The sequence below is a fragment of the Dipteris shenzhenensis genome, chromosome 13, assembly GCF_047967505.1.
Source record: "Dipteris shenzhenensis isolate YYH24624 ecotype China chromosome 13, Dip_SZ_1.0, whole genome shotgun sequence".
In the NCBI taxonomy this organism is placed as follows: Eukaryota; Viridiplantae; Streptophyta; class Polypodiopsida; order Gleicheniales; family Dipteridaceae; genus Dipteris; species Dipteris shenzhenensis.
The window spans coordinates 44722915-44749615 of record NC_141608.1 but is presented as its reverse complement, the minus strand read 5'-3'; the positions used below and the strand labels follow the sequence as shown (position 1 = coordinate 44749615).

General features: G+C 47.1%; 1 protein-coding gene across 3 annotated transcripts; it reads left to right on the top strand.

Moving 5' to 3' along the window:
- The first annotated feature begins 1360 nt into the window (after positions 1–1360).
- LOC147895458 (O-fucosyltransferase family protein) lies at positions 1361–26164 on the top strand. Of its 3 annotated transcripts, none has more exons than XM_087383788.1 (6): positions 1361–1651; positions 1791–1891; positions 14292–14359; positions 14467–14555; positions 14769–14990; positions 25420–26164. In XM_087383788.1, exons 1-6 carry the CDS (start codon positions 1404–1406, stop codon positions 26159–26161), a joined length of 1470 nt encoding a protein of 489 aa, XP_087239914.1. In that variant the 5' UTR covers positions 1361–1403; the 3' UTR covers positions 26162–26164. The 3 variants fall into 3 exon arrangements, with proteins under 3 accessions (XP_087239914.1, XP_087239913.1, XP_087239915.1); XM_087383787.1 differs by having other exon boundaries at positions 14289–14359; XM_087383789.1 differs by lacking the exon at positions 14292–14359 and having other exon boundaries at positions 1795–1891.
- The last annotated feature ends 537 nt before the right edge of the window (positions 26165–26701 follow it).

Below are 26701 nucleotides of genomic sequence, written 5' to 3'. Positions count from 1 at the left end.
AGGTGCGGTGGTCAAAGGTGGTTGGGAGAAGCAAAGCTCGAGCCTTTGAGGCATACATAGTTGCCTTGCACCGATGAGTCAAAAATGATACATACGATTTTGAGGACTCTAAGCTCTTTGATGCTTGGATTAGCTTGGAGCACCGTCACACTTGGAATCATGCTTCATCTTATCCATGATCGTACAATTTGATTAACTATAATCCAAGTACAATGAAGTACCATACAACTCTCGTAGGCTAGTTAATACATCCTAGTCCAACAGAGACAGATAGGGTGGTAGGAATTCCATCAAGGCCGCACGTATTCGGATCATGTGCATCAAGTCTACTCGTATCATGTGCAAGAGATTTTAGAGAAGGTGTGAACATAGGGAATCCTCAAATTGTATGAGAGTTTAAAACTGTACCTACTACAAATCTACCATGATGCCACTACTTGGGCGATTCCCTCACTTTGCTAGGCCAACCAGGACAGCTCCTTGGCTCTTTATGCTTGCCATGTAGCCACGCATATCACCTTCTTTGATTTCATAGGAGCTTCATGTCTACGGTGGAAGATACTAGCATGGCCATGAGATGCAAGAATTTGTGTGCCACTTCATCAAACAGTAGATGAAAATCTTGAGTGCCTTGAGTTGAATTTGATGCAGCCTCATCCCAATGGCCACAAGAGCTGATTTGATGTCTCAATGAGCTTTTCATGCTATAGTTAGCGTGGGTAGATTTTCATAAATCAAGGCCTTATAGTTGTGACAAGTGGTTGAAGGAGGGCTCACATAACCAAAACTTTTGCCTTCCGTAGTGCTATTGAGCACATCATGTGCTCCCTTCTTTACATACATACATACATATAAATATATATAAATGTAAATATAAATAAATAAATAAACAAACAAGCTCTACCTTATGTTTTGCAAAATGCAAATGATCGTGAAGATGAATGGATGATTACTTTGAAGCACTTGCGATGGAAGCTTGTGTGTAGAACCATTGGAAAGTTTCAAAGTGCTGTAATGCAACCGCTTGCAAATGCAAAGTGATGTGCAAACTGTGTGTGTGTGCATACGTGTGTGACCTTCTTCATTATTTCAAAATTTTAAACTTTTACGGAGCAGTGGAGTATATCGATAGAGGAGGATAATGTTGATGAGTTGATTAGAGAGAGAGAGAGAGAGGGGGGGGGGGGGACTTGGGGAGAGGGAAGGAGAGAGAAAGACTTGAATAGAAAGTAGTTACCCTGTTCAAAAACTATTTGAAGTACTTTTTTTTGCAAAACTCTCAAGTAGAGCATGCCCTTGCAAGGCTATATATACACATATATCTTATTTATTTATTTCCTTTTAAAAAACGATTTCATGGTGTACATTTGTATTTTGTCTTTGATGCCTCAAGTAGCTCACTAATGCTCAGCATTAACAGCTCAGGTTGTAGATCTGTCTTCTCTTTCGTCGCCTCCTCTTTTGGGGTGTGCAAATTGTCTAGTGTTCAGTGCCTAGCTCGCTCGAACGTGTTTCGTCCTGCTACCCCAACAATGATCAAGACGTTCACGCCATCATCAGTGATAGGTGTGGCTGTCGTGGGGGTCGTGCTGACTTGGCTAGTGATACAAGACCTTCGGAATGACTCACCATTTCATGTTTTTGATTCTCTGTGAGCTCGCGTTACCCTGCTCTTGTGAGAGTCAGTTAGATATCATATTGTCTTTTTCAGCGGCTGACTGGCCTAGAGGCTGTGAAATAGTGTAGCACAACTTCATTTCCAGTGTAATCGGCCTTCCATGTTGCCTCAGGAAGTCTGCTGAAAGCTTTGGAGAAAGGACCCTGTGGACTGAGAAGTTGGAGGTGGAATGGAAACCTTGTCCATGGTGGAGGAACTATAATAATCGATCAGGTACTTGATAAGATAGTCTAAATATACATCGAATTAGAAGAAAAAACTTCAGTGAGGCACTCAAATAATCCCAAAGTAAGATTGCTTGTTACCTTAAAAGGTTTCTATATGAGACATGACTGTTTAAAGCACGGTTTATTTTTCCATCTGGGGCCAATTCTGATGGGATCGAATGCCTACCGTCCAAGGCAGGTCATAAGTGCACCAGTACGTTCAAATGAAAGCACAATAGCAAGTTTTTAACGAGAGATCGAGAGGGGACAGGAGAGAATGAGAATGTAATGCACCAAAATGTAGAGCAGACAAGGGCTAGTGCAAAGTAATGCACAAGAGACTGGTAAAATATCCGTCAAATGGGGGGTGATTATTGGTGAATTTTCCCTATCGGAGTTCTGCACGAGAAACACTAAGAAAGAGAAAGTTCATTAACGTAAGCAAAAGACCTCATGGGCCTATGAGACAAAAGTACACATCGAAAAGAGTAACCACTACATTAGAGAGTCGGGAAGTGCACATGGCATCTCTTAGAGAGTGCATAAGGCAGCACATAATTATAACTATGTTCTAGTCCTGTCATAAGATGTCCTTCATTACATGAGTTTTAAGATTGAGAGTCTTTAGGCTTAGATTTGAATTTCCTAACCTTCACGGTAGACTGCCCATTTTCCTGCTTTCCTGGTTTGGCAAGTTCAGTGGCTCTTTGTCTGAGCTGAGTTGGAGTGATGCCCTTAAGCTTGTGGGTTTGTCGAAGTTTCTTTCTCCTTGCTGCCTTGTCACTAAGATTTGCAAGTCGAAGCTTGAGCTCTTGAACTTCTTGCTGTAGATAACAAATATGCTTCTGCCGTTCTGAATGATCTTCTGCCTTTGGCATGTTTTTGCATAGGAGTTTGGCAGTGGGACAGCTGCAATAGATGAGTAACAGATCTGGCTGGCTGGGATTGACTTTTGGAAACTCCATATTGGCCTGCAATAAGCTGGTAGGCCTCTTCTAAGACTAACTCGCGTTGGGCGGTGGTTTCAGTCCAATGAGAGAGAGAGAGAGAGAGAGAGATGATATGATTGTATTAAAGTCTACATGAGACTGGTGATCACTATCAACTAATAGTAATCCCTTACATCCAGAACTTGTCGTGTATTGAGTACATGTTGTAGCTTGTGTGCTAGGCCCTATACTTTGTTGCGATGTTCCAGTATTTCTTTCAATTTGCTTCCTAGCTTTTTGGCTGGCTTCTCCAGCTTATTTTTTAGATCTCTGCTGCCCCCATAGCCTTCTCTGATGTGTGCGTAGGCTCTACATCTCAGGAGTACATGCTGTTCATTTTCTACCTCCCTTGTGGGGCAGATTTCGCAGGTTCTTTCCTCTCTGGGGATCGTGGGTCTTGCCCATCTACCCCCCTACCTTGAGATCATGTGAACTAGTTCTGATTTTGCAAATTAGATGCCTTTACATGCTGAAATGTCTTCTAGATGTATCATACCTGTTTCAGCCAGTAGGATGGGGTAGGGTGTCTGTGCCTTAACCCCTAACGCCCCTATCAAGAAACAATTAATTGACACAATGCTTCTCCTTCTAGATGTATCATACCTGTTTCAGCCAGTAGGATGGGGTAGGGTGTCTGTGCCTTAACCCCTAATGCCCCTATCAAGAAACACTAATGTATAGTTTCTATTCTTTCCTAGTATGCCCTAGACAGCCAGGGTGCCCAAGCTGGACACCCGTAAAGGACGGCTGTCTGAACAAGCATGGTGTATAGAAACTTTCTCGTTTCACAATTCCACAAATGCGTCTTCCTGCATTTATTTAGCAAGCTATATAGGGCTTTCAACCCCCCCAGAATCCTTCTTCCACACATGCATATTTTCCGTGAAGTCCAGTCCTAAGTATTTATATGGGTTGACTGTTTCCAGGGGCTCCCCTCCAAATGTGACATCTACTTGTTTGCTGCAAGTCGCGATGACCATTACCTTTGTCTTATCAGGGCATCCAAATGTGCTTGCAAGCTCTCCTTGAATGAATGACACAAGAGAGAGAGAGAAAGAAAGAAAGAAATTTTATTAAAGGTCCACGGAAGGCCATACATGGCCTATGGGACACAAAATCATCCGAAAGGAAAATACATCATCAACGATGCGCCAACCACAATGAGAGAGAGAGAGAGAGAGAGAGCATCCACAACCATGAATGAATGACAAGGGACTTTTATCGACCACTATCTTTCTGCATAACCTCTCTGCTGAAAGAACTTTGCATAGAGACTATATCTTTAGAATATCTATATTTCAGATATAGAACAGTCCATTAAGGCCTCGTATATACATCATCTAATGCCATAGATCAGGCCTAAATCAGAAACCAATTGGTAACGATCATCCATAGTTTGATAGAGGGAGAGTGAGTCACTACCATGTGGTGCCACTCCATAAGGCATGCAGTCGTAGCAAGCCCTTTTTATCCCTTCTTTCTTCAAACTTCAAAAACCATGTCCGGAGATATTTTTTGGCTGCACTGAAATGGTTTTTGGACAGCAAGAGCTACCAAAAACCAAAATTTGGAGATGGTTTGGCACTTCTTGGACGTAATTTCAGTTAGCTTTTCAAAACTCATTCAAGCACTTTTAGGCTGCTTTTCGACCGATTTGAAGTCATTTTCGAACGCTTTTCAAAACCGGTTTGAAGTCATTTTCGAATCAACAAGAGCTCAAAAGCGTTGGATGTCTCTCAACAACACTATGTTACCAACGTGTGGAGTTGACATTAGCATTTGAAGTATGGACTAGGTTGGCATCACTATATGAATGCTGAACTTTGAATCTAGCCACAAAGAGAATGGAACGAAAGTACATCATTTATGAAACATCAAATCAAATGAAGGTATTCCTAGAACGATCATTGTCAATGGTTCAACTTTGGAGCATCCAAAATTTGTGGACCAAATTCTATGTGAAAGTGTTATGAGTCTCCATAGTTGCTTTGTAGAGATACAATCACCATGATGGGCTTACTGTTAGGCAAATTGCAATGGCAGATGATTGGGTGAGCTGCAAAGCCTTTCAAAAGAAGTTTCCCAACATGAAAAAGCAAGGCATCAAGGGGCTGACTATCACCATTGCTTGCTATCTTAGCAGAGGCCTTTAGTGACCTCCCACAAAGGATGTGCAACCATGTGGCTACATATCTTTATCTCCTAGATCGGATAGTTTGTCCCATCCAACATATCCACCTTGCCAAAAGTTCGGTTGAATCTCACCTGCTGGTCTCTTAAAATCTCAAATCTTAGCTACCTACTTCTAATCATATACCAAACATTCATTCATAGCATGTTAGAAACACAGAGAGGCTGGCTGTATGATAGCCTAACCGTACGCAGTGGAAGAACTTCAAACAGAGGACCAAAGAGGCTACTACTATATGCAAATGGACAACTGTACGTCCTCTAGGTGGTACGTGCATGTTAAAATCTTTGCACAAAGGAGCAAAGACAAGATGATGCAAAGAGTAGTGACCACAATGTACATCCGTATAAAAATCATTTACCTCAGTGATGAATCAGTGTAAGCCTACCCATCAATGATACCATGACAATGACTATACAAATACTGCCCCTTCATTCTCATGTATACAACAACATATTAGGTCTGAATGTGTGTCAATGTGTACCGCTGTAGAGGTGCATGTGACATTCCCTCTTGCTTAAATTTTGGATGGCATTAGATGTTGAGGGATGGAATGAATCTGCCAAGCGAATGTGATCATGATGACCACGAACTGCTGCTCAAAACTTGACCGTCCTCCCAAAGAAATAGGGATAATACTCTGGCAGAGGTACTATGATTGTACTGCTATATATTCTTGCAAAAATAATGCCTTGTTGCGGTAAAATTGTGGCTCAATGTAGACTCCTAAGACCTCGAGTTGTCGTGAAGAGTGGAAGCCAAACTGCTGCGTCCAATCATCCCACCATGCTACTACTGTGAACTCTTGATCAATGGGTGGTATGGCGCTCTAACAGGGTCTAGGAATATGAACAGGCTGTCCTTGTAAATTGCTAAGGACTGACTGGGCTGCTGATGCGGAGGCACTAAACTCTGGAAGGCTAACGGCATGATATTGGCTACCAACTATTGGCATGCACCCTCTCCACTGCGGAAGAACCGCCTAGATGGAATTGCTGGTGATACTCCATGAATTGCTGGGGTAATGACGTAGCCACTGAGACTATGCAACCAAAACCGAATGTTCAAAAACTCCAGAATACTCAATTGCACTTTTGGAAATTGAGATCCTTCTGTCTGCATGATTGCTTTTAGAGAAAGTTGGAATGTACGTGCCTCCTCTGCTAGAGTGATAATTGCTGAGGGTAAAGGCTCTGTCACCCTTGTGGAATCTGGAGCTGTGGATGTAAGTACCTCTTGAAGAATTTGAGTGATGCCGGGAGTTGGTGAAACTGCCGACGTGTCCCAATGAGACTAATAGATGGCCGAGACTGGGAAGCATTCCTCTAATGAATGAATCAAAGAGGATGTTGCCCGAAGGAACGGTGAGATGGCTGGGACTATGGGTGCGAATCGTCCAATTACTGTCCTCACCAGGGGAATTGAGAGTGTGGGCACTGGTCATGGCTGCTGGTGGTGGCTTGTGGTCTGCTGAAGAGGAAACTATAGGACGAACCTCATAGAGTGAAGGACACAAGAATGGTAAGGTGTCATGGAAGAACTGCCTAGATGGAACTGCTGGTTATACTCTATGAATTGCTTTGGAAATTGAGGTCTTGCTGTCTGCATGATTGCTTTTAGAGAAAGTTGGAATACACATGCCTCCTTTGCTAGAGTGATAATTGTTGAGGGTAAAAGCTGTGTCACCCTTGTGGCATCTGGAGCTGTGGATGTAAATGCCTCTTGAAGAATTTGAGTGATGCTGGTAGTTGCTGAAATTCCCGAGACTGGCAAGCATTCCTCGAATGAATGAACCGAAGAGGATGTTGCCCGAAGGAACATTAAGATGGCCGGAACTAGGTGTGAATCGGCCAAACTGCTGTCCTCACCAAGGGAACTGAGAGTGTGGACACTGGTCATGGCTACTGCTGGTGGCTTGTGGTCTGCTGAAGAGGAAACTACATGACGAACCTCACGGAGTGAAGGACACAAGAATGGTAAGGTGTCATGGACGTGTCTACTGACTGGTACTACAATTGGTACCTCTCCAAAAAACTGAGGAAGGGGAACTGTGGAGGGAATTGCATGACTATCCTCATTGACTGCTGAGGAATGTCAACCTATACTGTTGACAACTATACTGTTACTTTGTATGTGAGGGTACTCCCCCTTGCTAGGCTGGAAATTGGTTTGGTGGAGTCTTGAGATGCTCCCTCCTCCTGAGTCCTGAGCTTCAAGACCAGTGGGGCTGGAAGCTGAGCCAAGTAGTCCTGAAAACTCCTGATGCGAAGGTGAAATGTGACTCATGGCACCTTAAACTGAGGTGGCCAAGTGAGCTCATGGGTCGAAGACCCATAGGAACTGAATGTAGTTAATGGAGAGGCTTGATAAGTGGAAGACCCATCACAATTCACTGCTGAAATTGGGGTTACCCCTTGGGAGGAAGCCCCAAGAGAACAAATCGTGGGAACTAGACAACCCCCTCGGGTGGTGGACCCAAGAGGTTCATCTCCTACAACTGTTGATAGGTCCGAGATGTGCCCAAGGATGGAAGACCCATCACAAATGACTGTGAAAACTGTATGCACCCTTGATAAAACTGATCCAGCTGACTGAGCTTCCTAGATGGAAGATCGAGAGGAACTAATTGGACATGATGAAGCTACTGAACGAGTGAAAGACCCATCCAACTTAATTGCACTGGCTGAACGATCCCCTCCCAAGAGAATAAGCTGCTGAAACTAGATGATCATCATGGGTGGTAGAGCCACGAGGCTCATCATTTGTGCAGGCTGACTGAGATGAGATGGCCGAGGGATGGAAGACCCCTGAGAGCTGGCTGTGGAAATGGTTGCAATAACTTCATGGGTGGAAGACTCTGGGGAATTGCATGCAGCTACTATGGAAATTGAGTGGTCCCTTGGACTTGTAGACCCAAGAGACGCCAATGTCTGAACTGCTGCAAAATAGTTGACTGAACTGTGCTTTGAGATTGAATACTCTTGAACAGATAAAGGACTTCCTATGGGTACTGCAGGGCGGTAGCCCACTACACTATGCTCTAGGGTGGAAGACCCTTGAGCGAATGATGGACTCACATTGGGAGGAGTTGCTGATGGGGAGAGGGACTGTAAGGCTGTGAGAAACTGCTGATGCTGTAAATGCATTCCTCTCAGTCTCGCCTGCATTGGTTCCCCCATGCTGCCAAGTTGGCACGACATTTGGCCCGATGCATGGCTCCTCAAGGTGTTCTTATTCCAACAGAAGCTGGAAATAGTCCAATGTTGTTGCATCCTCCTTTGTCTTCTTTTCCTGCTCGCGCAAGAGCTGGATCTTCTTAGAAAGGAGCTGATTCTGCTCAAGGAGACACTCCTGTTCCTTGAATGCTCGCATGAGAGCTGCCATGCTAGATGGTTGCATGATGGAAGACTGGTGAACCCATCAACTGCTCCGAGACTGGCTGCCAGAAAAAACAATTTTCCCCTTACTTTGCCGCAAGGTGTAAATGCACTCGGGTGAAGACGAGAGCTGACCTAATGGTCTATGGTGCTAACACTAGTCCGAGGTATGGTAAACTTAGAAAATATCCCAACCATGCTCCCTCCTTTTGCTGCTGCATCCCCATTTACTGTGATTTGCTGCCAGGACTCCCTCCAACCTTCTTTAGATAAGAGGGAACCATGCTGCTCTTTCTTTAGATAAGAGGGAGCCATGCTGCTCTGGTACCAATGTAGCATGACTTGCTGTGTGGAAAATTGAAATAGACGAATGAAGAAGGAGAACTCAAGCATAAAAGACACGAGTGATCTTCTTAACTATTGTACATTGCTTTATTTATGAACTGATTATTGTGATTTGGTGCTAGCCTCCCTCCAACCTTCTTCAGATCAGAAGGAATCATGCTACTCTGATAACAATGTAGCATGCGCGGACTTGTTGTGCGGAAATAGATCGAAAAAGAAGGAGAACTCAAGCATAAAAGACACAAGCAATCTCCCAAACTATTGTATACTGTATTTATGATGCTGGCATAAATGCCCTAACTACTGGTCTGTACATGAGTGCAAATCGGCATAAATGCCCTAAATACTGTCTGTACATGAGTTCCAAATCGGCATACAAAACTGAGCTGAAAACTACCCACTACGCCTGTGGGAGAACGAACTATGCTGTTGGAGTGAAGCAAACCTTACCTGCGATTCTGCATAGATCATGACATTGGCTTGGAATTGCAGCACATTGAATCACCTTTGCAACTTGCAGCACAATTTGGGGCTTTTCCCAATTTGCCCTCTTTTTGGCATATTTGCCCTCTCAGATTTTGGGGCTTTTGCCAAATTTGTTGTCCATTGCAGTGACATTTGCTTTATTGACCTCAATTTGGGTATATTATGCATTTGCCCCTTGATTTGGGCTTGTTGTCTTGTCAGATTTGAGGCATGCAGCCTCCATCTGGGACATTTACAGCTCAATTGATCATTGGATACATTTGCAGACATTTGCCCCTTGTTTTGGGCTGATATTTTTGCAAGACAGTTATCTTTGGCAGGGGGGTTCTTTGACCGGACATATATTGTTTTGTAGGTCATATTTTTGGGGACAGCACGTACATTTAGCTCATTGTTTGAGTAGTCAATTTTTGGTTGGTCACTACCTAACATTGGCTGTCATTTTTGGACAGCCAGCTCATTGATTGTCTCAGGATTGGATCTTCGACCTTCCTTTGTGGCATCCACTTCTGCTATTACTACAGCTGGTGCAGCTGCTACAACCACTTGCCACTGCTAGTGAAGTAGTTACAGCCACCTTTGGATCTACTACTACTCTAGCCACACCTCCTACACCCGAACATGCTAGATGGGATGGTAGAGATTCACACATTCTATCATTGTTTTTTCAGCAAAGAGACATATCATTCCTCACATTCGGTCTTGCAAAATATCAAAGGCTGCGTGGGACATCTTGGCTCACCTTTACTAAGTTCGCAATGAGGCACGTGTTGCTTTCTTATGCAGGCAATTGGAGAATGTCAAAATGGAAGAGGGGGATAGCATGGATGCATCCATCACAAAAATCAAGGATTTTCAAGAGCAGCTCATTAATGTGGATGAAATTATTTCAGATGTTCAGGTAGTGTCCACGACACTCAATGGACTTCCTGTGTCATATCAGGGGTTTGCTACTGCATTGAGGTTGGTTGCCATGGGCAATCCCAACACTTATACTTTCGACCAGCTTGTTTCCCCTCTCCTACAGGAAGAGTAGAGTTGCACAAATTGTGCTGCCTCTCAAATTGCAAATCAGGCTTTTGTCGCTAATCACAAAAATAAGGGAAAGAACGGGCAAAATTACAGCAAACCCAAGCCTTTTGGAGGCTCACCTACTGCTAGACACTCATCTAATTCTGCCCTGTCTGATGCAAAGAAGAAAAACAGCAAATGTTGTAAGTATTGTCGGAAGCCAAGACATGACATTTCTGAATGTTCCAGGTGCATCGCTTCTAAAAAGACAAAGCAACAAAAGGGACTTGCTGTCACTACTACTGTTGCTGCCCCAGATCATGGTCATGAGGCAGCAAACATTGCTTACCGTGAGTGGGCTTTCACGGTGACATGCCAGTACCATCTAGAGAAGCATGCTACAACCTTGTCTGTCTTAGATTCTAAGTCAGATTGGTGCTTCGACAGAGGTGCTTCCAAGCACATCACTTCTTGCAGATCACTCTTTCAGACATTGGGGGCTGCTCCACATGGTGGCATAGTGACATGTGCCAACAATGCATCATATCTTGTGAAAGGGATTGGCCAGGTTGAGGTCACTTCAGTTTCAGGTGATATGATCATGCCGCTCATGCACGCTTTGTTTGTCTTAGGTATCAAGAAGAACCTCATCTCCATTGCAGCCATATCCTTGAATGGCTTTCGGGTTCTCTTTGATGGTTATCTTATCGATGTGCCGTGTATGACAACCGGTACGATGACATCATAGTTACTTACTGGGTCACTTTCTTCCGGGCTATATCATCTTGATGTTTATGACAAACAGGCTGTTATAGAGGCAAATTTGGTGGCTGAATCTGTAATTTCAGATTACCACTTATGGCATGCGAGGTTGGGTCACCTCAACTACAAAAGTTTGGTTAAAATGCATTCACAAAACATGGTGGTTGCTCTCCCACCCATGCATGTACCGGTTAAACATGTTTGTGAGGGATGCTTGTTGGGCAAAATGCACCGTTTCTCATTTCCAAAGAATGGGACAATTCGTGCATCCAGGAAGCTTCACTTTGTGCATAGTAATGTGTGCGGGTCGATGTGGACAGCATTTCTTGGGGGCTACCTTTACTTTTCTACCTTTGTAGATGACTACACCAGATTTGCTTGGATATATGGCATGAAGGCCAAATCTGATGTGTTCCCATGCTTAAGACATTGGCTTGCCATGGCTGAAAATGAATCAGGGAATAAGCTCCTTACTCTACACATTGACAGGGGGGGAGAGTACATGTCCCGTAAATTCTCTGATTTTTTGGCAGCTCGGGGTATTATTCATCAATGTACAGTGCCTTATACTCCGCAGCAGAACGGGCTGGCAGAGACGAAAAATCGGTTAGAGATGGAAATGGGCAGGCGCATGCTCAAAGGAAAGTCTTTGCCAAATAAGTTTTGTTTGGATGCTGTCATGTGCTCAAACTATGTGCTCAATCGGGCACCCACAAAGGCATTGAAGACTATCACACCTTACGAGGCATGGCACGGTCGCAATCCTGAAATTTCTCATATGCGGGTGTTCGGGTCATTGGCTTATGCTCATGTGCCATCTCAGCTGAGGCACAAGCTTGAAGACAAAGCTGTAAAATGCATATTCATTGGTTATAGTGCGGAGAGCAAGGGACACAGGTTGTATCAGCCCAGCACGGGCAAGGTCATTGTCAGTAGGGATGTTGTATTCGCTCAGCATTGGGAGGTTCATCAGATGGACATCAAGACTGCCTTCCTTCATGGTAATCTTGAGGAAGAGGTCTATATCACTCAGCCACCTGGTTTGGAACAATTAGGTTCTGAAAATATGGTTTGCCCCGCTCAGAAAAGCCCTCTATGGCTTGAAGTAGGCACCTCGGGCATGATATGCATAGATACATGCATTTTTGACAGCCCGTGGCTCTCAGAATAGCCCAACCGAGGCCATTCTTTATGTCAGAAAGATTGCATCAGAATTTTTAATTCTGATTTTATATGTGGATGACATGCTTATCACTGGGCCAGATATGGAACAAATTGCAGATTTCAAGGCTGATTTACAGTAGTCTTTTGCCATGACTGATATGGGCTGGTTGCACTATTATTTGGGCATACAGTTTGCATATGTTGAGGGGGGTTATAATGATGAGTCAGTCCAAGTATATTGGACAGCTCCTTGATCGCTTCCACTCGAGGATTGCAAGCCAGTTTCTACTCCATTGGAGCCTGGCTTTTGTTTCTCCTCCGAGGATGGAAACCTGCCATTTGATGCATCCCTTTATTAGCAGGCTGTTGGTTGCCTCATATACCTTTGTCATACCCGGCCTGATCTTTAGTATGCCATTTTCTAGCTCAGCAGGTACATGCACAAGCTTAGTAGCAGCATTGGCAAGCAATGAAGCGGGTCTTTCGATACTTGAAGGCCACGCAACATTTGGGTTTACTCTATGGTTAAGAGGCCCCACGTGTTTTGCATGCATTCACGAACAACGACTGGGTAGGATGTTACGACACGGGTGTCAAATAGCGGCAATTATTTCATGCTTGGAGCTTCATGCATCTCTTGGTTTAGCAAGAAGCAGCCTACAGTTGCCACATCGAGTCGTGAGGCTGTGTACAGAGCTGCTTTCACAGTTACAGTAGAGTGCGTTTGGCTTCGCAAGTTACTTGCAGATCTTGATATCATTCAGACCGACTCTACTACGATCTACATCGACAGCGTGAGTGCTTTGGCGGTTGCTAGAAACCCAGTGTTTCATGCGCGCACCAAGCATATTGAAGTCCACTATCACTATGTTCGAGAGCGATTGTCTGGTGGAGACATCGAGTTGTCCTATGTTCCCACCGAGGACAACTTGGCAGATCTTTTCAGGAAAGCTTTACCGCAGCCCAAGTTTGAGGCATTTTGACATGCTTTACACTTGGCTCCTTTTGTTACGTGAGGGATCACTCTGTACATATTATAGGTTGCTATATCCCTCTGGGATGAATATGTGCAACCATGATGTAGTTTTCAGGTATTCCTGAGATACTTTAGCCATACCATGGAGGGGGGTTTGTTAGCACTTAGCCGTGTGAGCCTTGTAGGTCAGGTCAACTTTATGAGTTGACTTATCTGGTCAACCATATGGTTGACTTGGGGGCCATATAGGCCACGCTTTGTATTTTCCTCTTATCCATTTGTGCAGTACTACGTCTTGCTCCAGCTTATTGTTTGCTTCCCGCACTCCACTCCCGTTCCATTGCTTCCTGCACCCAACAAGTGTAACCTAATAGCATGATTTATGTTACTTGTAAAGGAATGGCATTGGTAGAGCTGCAAAGGAAATTCATCCCTATAATCTTGTTTAATCTCCCCCCCCCCCCCCCCCCCCCCCTCGCCCCAAGTGAAAACTTGTTTGTTTAATCCTTTGAATAAGCTGCTCTTCACAATTTACTGTATCCAAAGTGTAATGATGGTGAATCCTCTACTCCTCCCCTCCCCACCTTTTCCCTTTCTTCTCCTCATCTCTACACTTTCTATTCCCCTTTACTGCTATCTTTTTCACTTTCTCCAAACTTCTCCCCCTCCTCTTACACGCATGCACCTCCACCCACCCACCTCTATTAACATCCGTTGGAGACCCGAAAAATCTATGGGACCAATAAGTAGTTGTTACATCAAATCCCCAAAATGGGAGTGCATGAAGCATCTCTATAATTACTCTTATTTAGAAAATATCAACTTTATACTATTGGCATAATATGGCGAAATACCATGAAATGAGACACCCCTCACTACATCATTTTAAGATTGAGAGTCTTTCGGATTAGACTTGAAATTTCTGTTAAGTGCTTTCCCAAACAGCTCATTTCCCTCCTTCATAGCTTACCTTACTTTATTAAATTTAGTGGCTTTTGTTTAAGGTGGTTCCTGGTGTGTGTGTGTGTGTGTGTGAGAGAGAGAGAGAGAGAGAGAGAGAGAGAGAGAGAGCGCTAAGTTGTGTCTCGTTGGACTTATTGTAGTAGTTGCAAAGGAGACAACTGGATATATTAAAGTTGAGTGCATGGGAGGCTTAAATCAGATGCGCAGAGATGTAAGTCTTTTTAAAAAAAATCAAGTTTTGTTCGAAAGGCATGTGAATATTATGAGTATAAAAAAGGAAATAGTAATAGTTTTGCAAATTGGTTTATGTGCCTGCAGCTTTGTGATGGCGTTGGGATTGCTAGGCTGCTGAATGCAACTTTACTGATTCCCCATTTTGATGCGGCCTCATATTGGAATGACACTACGTATTGTTCTTTTATCTAGAATGTTGTAAATCATCTGGGCAACTTGGTCATTCTTTGTTAGAAGCTCTCTGATCAAGCTCGAGGCGTCATAGATTGAATTCTGGTTTTGAAGTTGGAGGACTTTGTAGTTCTATTGTTGTTAGTACTGGTAGTAGTAGCAGTAGTAGTAGTAATAGCAGCAGTTAAAGATATTGAAGAGGTCCTTGACTAAAGTGGTTTTGCAGAGATATTTGATGTTGACTTTTTCATCAATCAAACCAAGGGTTTCATTCATGTTGTCAAAGAACTTCCAAATGAGTTGACCTTCACGGAACCTTTTTTTATTAACTGCCGGAAAAGGAAGGCGCCATATGATTACATTGAAGAAGTTTTGCCAGCACTTCAAGAGCACAAGGTGGTAGTAATTAGGCCATCAGCAAGCCAACGATCTGACAGGTAAGTCTTCTTTCACTTTTTTGGCAGGACTGTGTGTGAGTGCTTGTTTGCCTCGTAGCATCTCCCTCTTCCTTACTATTACTTGTGGTGAAATAGGTCTATTTTCCATAGGCAAGGATTTAACCTTGTTGACCGAGGGAATTAAATGGAATTTAGGCCTAAATCCTATTTATAAGGCTTTTGCACCATGGTTTATGAACACTGGTTAAAAGAAACCTTTGCCCATAGCTTGTATGTTTAAAAGTTTTGTCACTCCCTAGTAGGATTGTTAGCGAAACTGATGTTGCAGAGGTTGTGTGGCATTGTGCATACCTTGAAGACCTTTCTCACCTTTTACAACACTTAAGGCCACTGGGCTACAGGCTTTTGCATTGGCCTCGTGAGCTTTGGAGTTGTGCTTGATATTGCAAGGTGTATATTGTTGTATTTGGATTATGAGAATGTATGCGTGTCTTATTTCACAGAATTGTTGGTAACTTTGATGATCTAAATTTTTTAGTATCAAGATTCTAGATTTTTTCTTTGCTTCATAAATTCCTACTAACATTGCTGCTTTGGATGTTTTAGTGTGATGCTTAATGTTTGATTAATGATATACATGTCTATCATTGTTTCCCATTCTACTTACTCCTTGGCATTTGCAAGGCCTTTGCCATCAACATATTTCCTTTGTCTTGCAATTAAGGATGGATTCCATACTATGCTTACCTGTTCCATAATTTGTGTCGTCCATTTTGCCTAATGGCGCCATGTAGATAATGCTTAATGATGCCACTGCATTCATTAGCAGATACATCATGATTGTTTCAAATGGATGATCCGAGTAATACTTTGTACAGTAACTATGCTAGTGTCTAGACTAGTTTGGCCGGAGTCTAGTCTAGTCATTGGTAAACGCTTAATATTTTTATGAAAAGTTTCCAAGCTTGTGTGCTTTTTATGCAACTAGAATTCCTATGATAAGTGCATGTGATAATAGCATAGAAAACCTTGTTTAAAGAGCTGAAAATCATATTTGACCTCCAAGTCCTCAGAGACAGATATTTAAAACATCTTTACATGAGCAAAATCTGAGATTGAAATGACCTTTCATGTTTGACGTTTCAAAACCTTCGAGTTTGTGTAAAATTGAGGAGGTAGGTTGCCTTCAAACAAGGTGTGTAGGCCCTAAAGAAATGGTGAAATCTGTGTCACAAACCGTATAGATCCTCTGTGTCTTTTTGGAATTTCAGATGTTTGTTTTTCAATTGTCATCAAACATTTGAAAAACATTTCAAATGTGGGTCAGGCATGACATTTTTTTTTGGAGTTTCCAAATGTCTATTGATCAAATGTTTATGGACGTTTGACAAATCTATCAAATGCATTTGATGGTAACTATGTTTTTCACCATCTTTCAGTTCTATGGCTAGATCATAAGCTATCTAGCTGACATGTTAGCTATTTTAGCTATCTATGTTGGGGTGGGGAAGGTTTTAGATGGTCTACGTCAATTCTGTTGCGAAACCTTCAGACACCAACTCACAATAGGAGATCTTGTTACAGGAGCTCTAGGAGTTATTCTGGCTACTAGCGTACGGTCATCCTCATCCCCACTATATCTGGAAGATCATAGAATCAAATTTCTCCTTGGAGCTTTGCTGCCTAACAAGAATCCCTGCTGGCTCCACAAGGCCATGGAGAGGAGTTAGAGACATGGTTGGAGAAGTTTATCAGAGCTGGCTTCATCAGGCCTAGCAATTCCCCGTATGCAGCTCGAATCTTTTTAGTCAAGAAAAATAATAATACAGCCTGTGTGGATTACCGTGCACCAAATAAACTTATGATAAAAAGTCAGTTTCCTATGCCCATCAGGATGGACTATGTCTTGGAACGGCTCAACGAAGCACATATGTTCTTCAAGATAAACATGAAGAGTGGGTGAGTGGGTGCGATCATATTCAGATCCACAAAGTACATATCCGTAAATCAGCCTTTCGTACAGCGAAGGCTCAGTATGAGTTCATGGGTCATGCCCTTCGGTTTCTTAGGTATACTAGTGACTTTTAATAGGATGATGTTACGGGAGTTCAAAAATCTTGTAGGCAAAATGTGTCTATGTTTGTGACCTACATTGTGATCTTTTCAACGGAGCTGCTCAGGATGAGCATCAATTTAGACCACATAAAGAAGTCCAGTTTCTTTATGAGGAAGAGCACTCTCTTGGGTGCATTATCAGTCCCTCCGGTGTCTAGCCAGACTGTGCAAATATCATCGACATTGTGGAGTGGGAAGTGCCCACCAACACACCTGAGGTGGTATTTTCCAAGCTTACCGAAAGCATGTCAAGGACCTGACAAAACTGCAGTGCTTATTACTAAACTGTTGTGTAGGGAGTGAAGACCAAAAAGCTGCCCATCCGGCTTCACTCCAATAGCACTGATAGCCTTTTCTTTATTGAAGGAAGCAATAACCACAGTCCCAGGCTTGGCTTTGTCTTAGTGGGATCTGAGGACTGATGCTTTTTTTTTTTTTTCCGAAAAAACAGTGCTAATTATATTACTTCGAGAACAAGATACAAAAGGTCAGCTTGTAGCTGACGGGCTGCGTTCACAAATCGGACACAGCCCTAAAAGGTAACACAATAAATCACTCTCTCACGTCGGGATAAGGCGAGTGTGAATGAACAGCCATCGGGGTGGTGAGTAGCGCCACTGAAGGCCCTGCGAAGTCTGCTCGAAGAAGAGGCCCTGAGTGTTCCAAGTCCGGAGGAAGCGTCTCCGCTTCTCTTGACCGGACCGGGAATCTCCCTGAATTTGGTCCCACTGGTCTCTGAGGGTATGAATAATCTCGCACCAAATATCAGTCATGATCTGGGCAGTCGATAAGGAGGTGCCACCAAGGACCTGCGCGCAACGCGAGGTCCAAATGTGCCACCTTGCTATGCTGCTATAATCTCCCAGACTGGCTGCCTCTCCTGAACTCCTGTATCCGCCTCTGCTAGGTGCTGCGGGATACCCTCGAGCAGCCCCCATGTACCCTGCGTGATAAGGAAAGTGGGGTCCTGCTGGCATGCCTCGAATAAGTGATGTAGACCAGGTGCGGTGCTGCACCAACAGAACGCGCCCCACGTGATCAACCCTAGCTCTGGTGCTGCGCGAGTGAGAATCCCGAAAGTCCACCTCCACACTTCCTGGGCGCGAGTGCAGCTCCACAGGCAGTGTTTTGGTGACTCCTCAACCCCATGGCAGATCTGACAGCGTCCGTCCTGGCCTATCTGTCTCAACCAGCTCCCCACCGGAAGACCTTTGTGGGCGAGAAGCCACAGGAAGTAGGAGATCTTCCGCGGCTGCCAGCTCTCCCACAAGGCCTTCCAGAAGGCCTGCAAAAAGAATCTGGAAATACCCTGTGCATACCAACTGGGCCGCTGGGTGGGGGGGCGGCTCTGCATCCTCCCAAGAACTCGCCTGCCCAAAGTCGTGCTGTAAGCAAAGAAGGAGGTCGGCCCTTGTTCTGTCACAACCTCTGGCCAGCTCCACTCTCCTGGGTCCCAATCAAGCTCTGACAAGGCCCGCCCCTCCCAGAGCTAGAGTCGCCAAAGCTGCAGCTGATCCTGCTCTATGCTAGGATCGGTATGCCAGACCTTCCCCAAAAGGCCTACGATCCGAACCCTCTGCCAAGGAAGTGAGTGCATCCTCTCTCCTGAGTCGTCCATCCCCCATAACCGCGAAGAAAGAGATAGAGGAGTCGTCCATACGTCCTGCGACCACCAGTGGAATGCCACGGGGGGTGAACTGTCCCAGCCAACGGTCGTCACCAGGCATGAGGATCTGAGGCTCAGGTGGAACCAACCAATCAGCTGGGATCGCGCCGTCGATCTCCGTGCGTCTCGCCTGGGCTCCACGTGCACCTCCAGCTGCGTCTGCGAGATCAGCTGTCTCCAAATGTCTGTACGTGTCCCTCCAAACTCGAAGGGACCGGGCTGGCCCCCTCATCCAACCATCCCACCTGATATGTGATCTCTCCCCCAGCTGAAGGCCCTCGGCATCTCTGACCTGATCATTCCAGATAAGCGGCTGGCGATCGATCTCCTCCTGACAGCGGGGAGGGGACTGAATGAGACTGAGGAGGAGCCGCCTCCAAACCATGAGGAGGCTACGAACGAGTGGGGAACGGGGCTGAGTAAGCGGGGCAGAAGTGAAGATCCACCTGAGGGACGGGAGCCACTCTCCACCTCGGCGCGGGACACAAGAACCGACCCCCTGCTGAAGTAGCATCTTCCACGTCTGCCCCCTTGGGGTCAAACCGCGGATGACTAACTTGCCTAACAAGGCCTGACTCTGCAGCTCTGGATCGATGACTCCCAGGCCTCCCTCAGCCTGCGGAAGAATAACTGTCTGCCAAGCAACCCTGGCTCTGGTATCTCTGAGGCCATCCTCCCCGGACCAAAGGAAGTTCCGAACCAGCCTCCTAAGCTGTGCCACACTGGATCTCGAGAAACACCAACAGGAAGCCACATACCAAGCCGTGGCAAGGAGGACTTGGTTGACTACCAAGGCACGACCTGCAAGGGAAAGCTTAGCAGTGCTCCAGAAAGCCAGCTTCCGTCGGGATGGAATCTAGCACCGGGAGAAACTGCTGAGCTGGCGTGATGTCCAGGCCGACTTGAAAACCCAGGTATCTAGCTGTCTGTTCCCGCGGGATCCACCTGAAACCCAAAAACCTCCCCCACTGAGAACGTGCCCCGGGGTCTGTGAGGAAACCAACTGATTTGTTCCAGTTGATTTTCGCACCAGCAGCCGAGCAGAAGACCTCCAGGGCCATCCTCACCCTCTCCAGCATCGACTCATCGTCCTGGACATACAGGGCTGTGTCATCCGCGTACTCCGAGTCCAAGAGCTCCGTGTCCTCCCGGAGGGGAAGGTGAACACCCCTGATCCCTGTAGACCTCGCCCGGAGGTAGTAAGTCATAGCCTCGGCGAAGAAGAGAAACAGGTAAGGGGCAAGGGGGCAGCCCTGACGCACTGATCTCTCCAAGCTAAAACGCTCACCCATCCTGCCTCCAATGATGACTCTGCTAGAGGCTGTCCTGTACAAAGCTGAAATACCCTGAATCCAACCTGCTGGGAAACCTAGCCGCTCCAGAGTCCCCTCCAGAAAGGACCAGTCCACCCGATCGTAGGCCTTCTCAAAGTCGAGAAGTAGGATGGCAAGGTGTGATCCGCTGTGCTGAGCCCACTCCGCCGCCTCTGAAAAGGTGAAGACATTATCCAGGATACTGCGATCCTGGACAAAGCCTGTCTGAGTGTCATGAATGAGGTCTGGAAGTAGAGGTCGAACTCTGGCGCTGATCATCTTGGCTAGGATTTTGTAGGCAGTGGTAAGGAGAGTGATCGGGCGCCACTGACGGATCTCCTGTCTATCTCCTCCCTTCGGGATGAGGCAAATCAGTCCCGAGGAGAGGCTCTCTGGCATATAACCGCTGCTGAAAATCCTCTGAAGAGCTGCTAAGAGGGGCTGATGGATCTGGTCCCAGAAGGAGGTGAAGAATGCCCGAGATAGCCCATCCTCACCCGGGCACTTCTGTCCATCGATGGCCATCAAGGCCTCCAACATCTCATCCGTGGTAAACGGTGCCAACAGCGTCGCCTGCATGCTAGGCTGGACCAAGGAAGGAGTGTGTCTCCACACCTCCTCACGGGCACGACGAGTGCGAGGAGAGCAAGCGGCTCCTGCTGGAAAAGGGTCCTGTAGAAGTCGGTGGCCAATCCCAAGACCTCTCCCGGATCCGTGACGATGTGTCCCTCCGCTGTCCTGAGACTCCGAAGCTGATCACCTGCAGCTCTCTGGCCATGTGTCTTGAAGAACTCCCTGCACATCCGGTCACCCTTCCGAGCCCAGAACGAGAGAGAGGCGTGATAGGAAAACTCTGAGCGACGCTGGAGTGTCTCCTCAAGAAGGGCTCTGGCTCGAAGGGCCTGGATCCGAAGCTCCTCCGAGCCCGGGGATGCCTGCTGGAGCCGCTGAATGGAGGCGAGGTCCCTCCGAAGGGCTCTCTCTCTACCCCACCACTCCTGTCGAACCTGTAGGGCTGCGAGCTGGCAGATCTGGTTGGACTCCTGCAAAGCTTGCGCCACCGAATCAACCAAATCCGCGCACTCGCCCCAGTCTCTATCCCAAAGACTGCAAATACTGCTGTGCACGTCCTCCCTCGAGAAAATGGAGTCGGGAATCTGGCATGAGCGGGGGGGAAGGGCCTGAGCTGCCGAATCTAATGATAAGAGCACCGGCGCATGGTCGGAGAGTGTCGTCCCTGGAACTATACCGGCCTGACCGCCTCTGCTGATGGCCCAATCACTAACATAAAATCTATCCAGCCTCTCCAGGAGTCTGCCTCCTTCCCTGCGGAAACCCCACGAGAAGTCCAAGCTCCCGTGCCAACGTCGGAAGGACGGGTCTCGCCAACAGTCCCTTCCTCCTGTTGCAAAGATAAAAGAGTCCCAAGCGGACTGCTCTGCCTGAGACATACCTGTAAACTCCGGTCCTCTGCCCTGCTGGTCCTCCAAGGTCTCCAAATTGTTGAAGTCACCTCCAACAATCTAGGAATCCATGTTTGGGAGAATCCCTGTAAGTGTCCTCCAGAAGGTGGCTCTACAACGGAGATCTGTGGGAGCATAAATGTTGAGAATTCCAACTCTTGAGCCTTCCAATTCCAGGCCTACCCACAGGGCATGACCTGGAATCAACGTGCCATGACCGAAAACTCCCTGGGCTAGCTGCTCTCCCACGGAAGTACAGACACCACCACTCCTCCCCAGTGCGCCGATCGAGGGCTCCCAATAAGTGTGAGAGCGACCAGGGAGGATCTTCCCGCATCTACGGGAGTGAGCCGCCGAAAGCTTGTGTTCCTGGAGCAGAAGTACATCCAAACGTCCTATCACTGCTGGCTGAAGTTCCTGTCTCAAAATGAGCTTCCTGGGACCACGGGTGCCAGAAGAGTGAAACCCGTTCACATTCCAGGATACGAGGTGTAGGCTCATGGTGAGGGCTGGGAGGCAGCGAACAACTATCTGCTCGCGGTCGAGGTCGAAGAAGAAGCTGACATTTCGGAGTAGAGGCGCTGGCGCTTATGGAAAGGTTTGGAGGGGGAGGCGGGGTCGTCCTGCCCGTCCTTCAACACCTTCAGCAAAGGCGAGAGGCCTTTGGTACCATGAACGAAGGCTTTCTCGAGCCAGCTCGAGATCTCTGAGGTGGACATCCCGTAGAAGGCACGGAGTTTCTGAGGCGTCCAGGCTCTGACATCTTGGGGGAGGGGCCAAGACAGGGGGGCCTGAGGATCACAATTAGTCTGAATCGTTTGGCGGCGTAGCGCCACCGCAGGCGCACGTCACCCTCGGACCACTGAGTCTCGAGAAGCTGCCCACCGGACGGGCCTATCCAGGAGCAAATCTGAGCATGCGTCTGCTCCCTGAGAGCCTCCCAGACCGAGTCGTCTGTCCAGGTCTCGGTGCCGTCGCTGAGGAATGTGAAAGCAAAGCTAGGGCCATCCCTAGGGGCCAAGGCGGGGGAGGCCGAGAAGAGCTGGCGAAACGTGGGCAAGCAGCCGCCAGGTGTCCAAAGCTGTGACACCTCAGACACTGTCCTGGCTGTCCGGTGACTACCATGCTTTGGGTGATGCTGCCGGCACCTGTCACGATCTCGATCACTGCCGGGAGAGTCGCAGGATCCGCCACAGCCACACGGACTCGGGGGGCTCCTGCCGTAGTCACCGCATCCGCGAAAGTATCGTGCATAACCCAGCCGAAGTGGGAACCCATGTCCCTAACAATCGGCCGCAGCTCAGCAGCAAGACCAGGAAAAACTAGCGTCACTGGATGGCGAGGTATACGGAACCGGGCATCAAAATCTGCTGCGCTGAATCCACGGTACCACGGGACTATCATGATAATCTTTCCATCCACTGACGTGGGGGAGCCAGCAATCAGGTTGCTCGCAGCTTTCGCACTGGAGAGTTTAAGCCAGAAGATGCCCCTTCCCATAAGGGCCACCTCCTCAATATGGCCGTCCTCTAGCATGAGAGTGGACTGGAGCCAGTCCCTGATGGCTGATCTGGATGGGGAATGTCGAATGACTCTGCCATAGACCGAGGTAAGAGCAAAGTCATTGGCAACCTCCTGAACCCGAGATGATTGCTGCTCTGTCAGGATGACGCGGTAGGCATCTGGAGAGGGAGGGACCGTCTGGGCCTTCGGTTCCGGGCAGGGAGCCGCCATACCGCCAAGACAAACTGCGAGGCTTCCGGGGGGGGTAGAAGTGGGAGGGTGGAGCCTGGGTGTGGCGGGAACGGAGGTGGCGGGAGGTGGAGGCGGGGGACGGGTGAGGTGGGGCGGCGTGAGCGGAAGCGGGGGCGGGGGAGAGGCAGAGCGGGGACGAGGGGGCGGACGGGGGGCGGGGGTAATGGAGGGGCGGAGGGGGCGGGGTGGGGCGAAAGGACGGGGGGGCGGGGGTGAAGGCGGGAGGGGAAGGCGGGGGTGGAACGGGGGGGCGGAGAGGCGGGAGGGGGCGGGGCGGGAGGCGAGGGGTGAGGGGGCGGAATGGGCGGCGGGGGTGAGCGGAACGGAGCGAGGGGGTAGCGGGTTGGGGCGAAGGGGGGTTGCGGGGCAGGGGTGAGCGGAGGGGGTAGCGGGCGAGGGTAGCGGGGCGGGTGTGAGCGGAGGGGGTAGCGGGGCGAGGGTAGCGGGGCGGGTGTGAGCGGAGGGGGTAGCGGGGCGAGGGGTGAGCGGAGGGGGTAGCGGGGCGAGGGGTGAGCGGAGGGGGTAGCGGGGCGGGGGGTGAGCGGAGGGGGTAGCGGGGCGGGGGGTGAGCAGAGGGGGTAGCGGGGCGGAGGTAGCGGGGCGGGGGTGAGCGGAGGGGGTAGCAGGCGGGGGTAGTGGGGCGGGGGGTGAGCGGAGGGGGTAGCGGGGCGGGGGTGAGCGGAGGGGGGGAGCGGGCGGGAGTGGAGCGTGGCAAGGGGGACGGAGCGAGGCGGGGGTGAGGGGGGAGGTGAGGGCGGAAGGGTAGGGGCGGGAGAGGGCGAGGCAAGGAGGGGGAGGTAGAGGTACGGCGGGGGAGGGGAAGCTCGCAGGAGGAGCTACATTGATTAGGACTGATGCTATTGACTATGCCATTGGAGTACTACTCAAGCAGCACAGTCACCCTATCACATTCAAAGGATGCAAATTGAAACCAGGTATTCTGTATAGATAAAGAACCTCTTGCTGTTATTTGGTCCTTGGTGAAGAATAGGAGTTTTCTTATAGAGACATTTCATTGTGATGCATTTGAACAATTAAAACTTCTTATGTGGCAAGAGTTTACAGTCATAGTGATCGCTAAGCATTGCAGTGGCTTTAGACCATGCTTGCCTGGTCGGATAGACATGTTCAAACATTTAGCAGTTTAGAGGGATGATTGAGTATGTCCCAGGAGCTGAGAATGCGATTGCCAGTAACCTTAGCAAAAGAGCATGATGACCACAGTATTGATTGTTCAAGAGTAGACGCTCCTTGAGATGTACAACGAGTACCACAAATCTATGGAATAATCACTCCTTAAATGTAGAACCAGTACCACAACTCTCTGGCTTAAGAAGTATTGGTAAAAGGTGATGTTTGATGGCCAGCCAGCAAGGCTCGCCAGGCTTGACCAACAGTTGTAGCACTTGTTTCATATCAATAGAACAAATGTGCAATTTCAGGGGGCAGTTGCACCCAGTAAGGCTCTCTGCATCATCGTCAATCACATGCATGCCACACATGCGATTTAGTTCAGTACAGATCAGTTCATGCTTCTGCAAAGAGAGTCCTATGTCAGGGGACAGTTTGCACCTAGTGAGGCTCTCCGCACAATTCAGTTCGGTACAAATCAGTTCATGCTTCTGCTAAGAGAGATCAGTTGCATCGAGTGAGGCTCTCTGCACCATCATCAATCACATGCATGCTACACACGTCATTCAGTTTAGTACAGAATGGTTCACGCTTCTTCACAGAGACAGAGAGAGAGAGAGAGAGAGAGAGAGAGAGAGAGAGAGAGAGAGAGAGAGTCCTACAGCTTAGTGAGAGAGAGAGTGGTTTAGCTCATGTGCCTGTTACATGCACCTATTTTTGGGAAGACATGTAGGATACTATGGCATGTAGTCAACATGATCCATGTGAAGGGTTTTATGTCTGAAGCTTCGTTAATGTAGTGTCATGAAATGAAGCCCGTATGCATTTTGTTCATGTTTATGATGCTGAAAATTTGGGAGTTAACCTGGGAAAGATGGAATTTTGGTATGTTTCTTTGATCAAACTAATCATTGGAAGATATGATGGAATCTACAGCAGTTCTGTTTCTTCACTGAAATATTTTTCATGCTTTCGTTTCTTCTTGAGATATCTTTTTATTTTTTGAAATTCAACTTATGTTGCAGGTATCCAGTGTTTGCCAAAGCTGCAAGGTGTCAAGCTTGCTACCATGCTATTCGACTTGTTGAGCATCTTGAGAATGAGGCCAGACAGATAATTAAAAAAATTCCAAGGCCGTTTTTGGCTTTGCATCTCAGATTTGAGCCTGACATGATTGCCTATAGTCAGTGCGAGTATATGAATTTGTCCAACAAATCGGTGGATGCAATTGAGGCAGTTCGAGATGGCAGAAAGATTTTTACTGGTGAAATAGCAGTGTCTTGGAGAAAGAGAGGCAAGTGCCTTCTGACCCCTGCTGAATCTGCTTTAATTCTGCAGGCCTTACATGTGCCGACAGATATGCCAATTTATCTGGCAACAGGAGATGGACTGTTAGACAGGCAGGCCTTTTCAAGTGTATTCACAAACATCTACAACAAATCTATGCTGTTAAATAGCAGCAGTCTGAGGAAGCTACGAGGTAACAGTAAAGCAGCAGTAGACTATTACATATCTGTGAACAGTGATTACTACGTTGCTACTTACTTCGGGAACATGGAGAAAATGGTTTTTCCAATGAGGGCATTGAAAAGGAACTGGAATACTCTTGTATTGAATAGAAAAGTTTTTGCTGATGCGGTATTGAAACATTTAGATCGTTCTTCCCTGAGTAAGCTCCTTTGGCAGAGCCACAAGGAAGCCTTAGTCAGGGGAAGGGGCTTGGTTTTGCCTGACTGCTTCTGTGAGAGCATTTCTTCATATTCATAATTATAAAAGCTTATTTTAACGTAACAGGCTGGCTTTTTTGTTCTGTAGTGTTGTTTTTTCTTGTTCTAACATTGATGTGGAGCTTTGAAAAGTGCCTCAACCGTTTTATGTTATCCTTCCCTGTTTTTAAGTTTATGTGAGAAAATTTAAGTAGAAAAGGTAGCTTGGGAGCTTTTACCTGTACTTTAGCATGGGGTAAATCACTTTACTGTCATGTTTATTTGGGTGAGCCAACAGCTATTATGTTGGATTCATTTTGTATTTTTAATGAAATAGAGAGCATTTCATATGTTTCAGCTGATAAGGTCTTCTGACAAGGTTGAGGTTTTTTTCAATGGATGTAAGGATCATAAAAACACAAGTGCCAATTGAATTGGTTAAAGGGCAGCATAAAAAATGGATTCTTGGGACTCTAATGATGTTGCATTGCATGCATTTATGGATATTTGTAGCGATTGTCATGGTTTCAAAAACATAGGGGGCTTCTCATTTCAAAACCACCCTGCCATCGGATCCCTGAACTCTGTCCGCCTTTCTGGT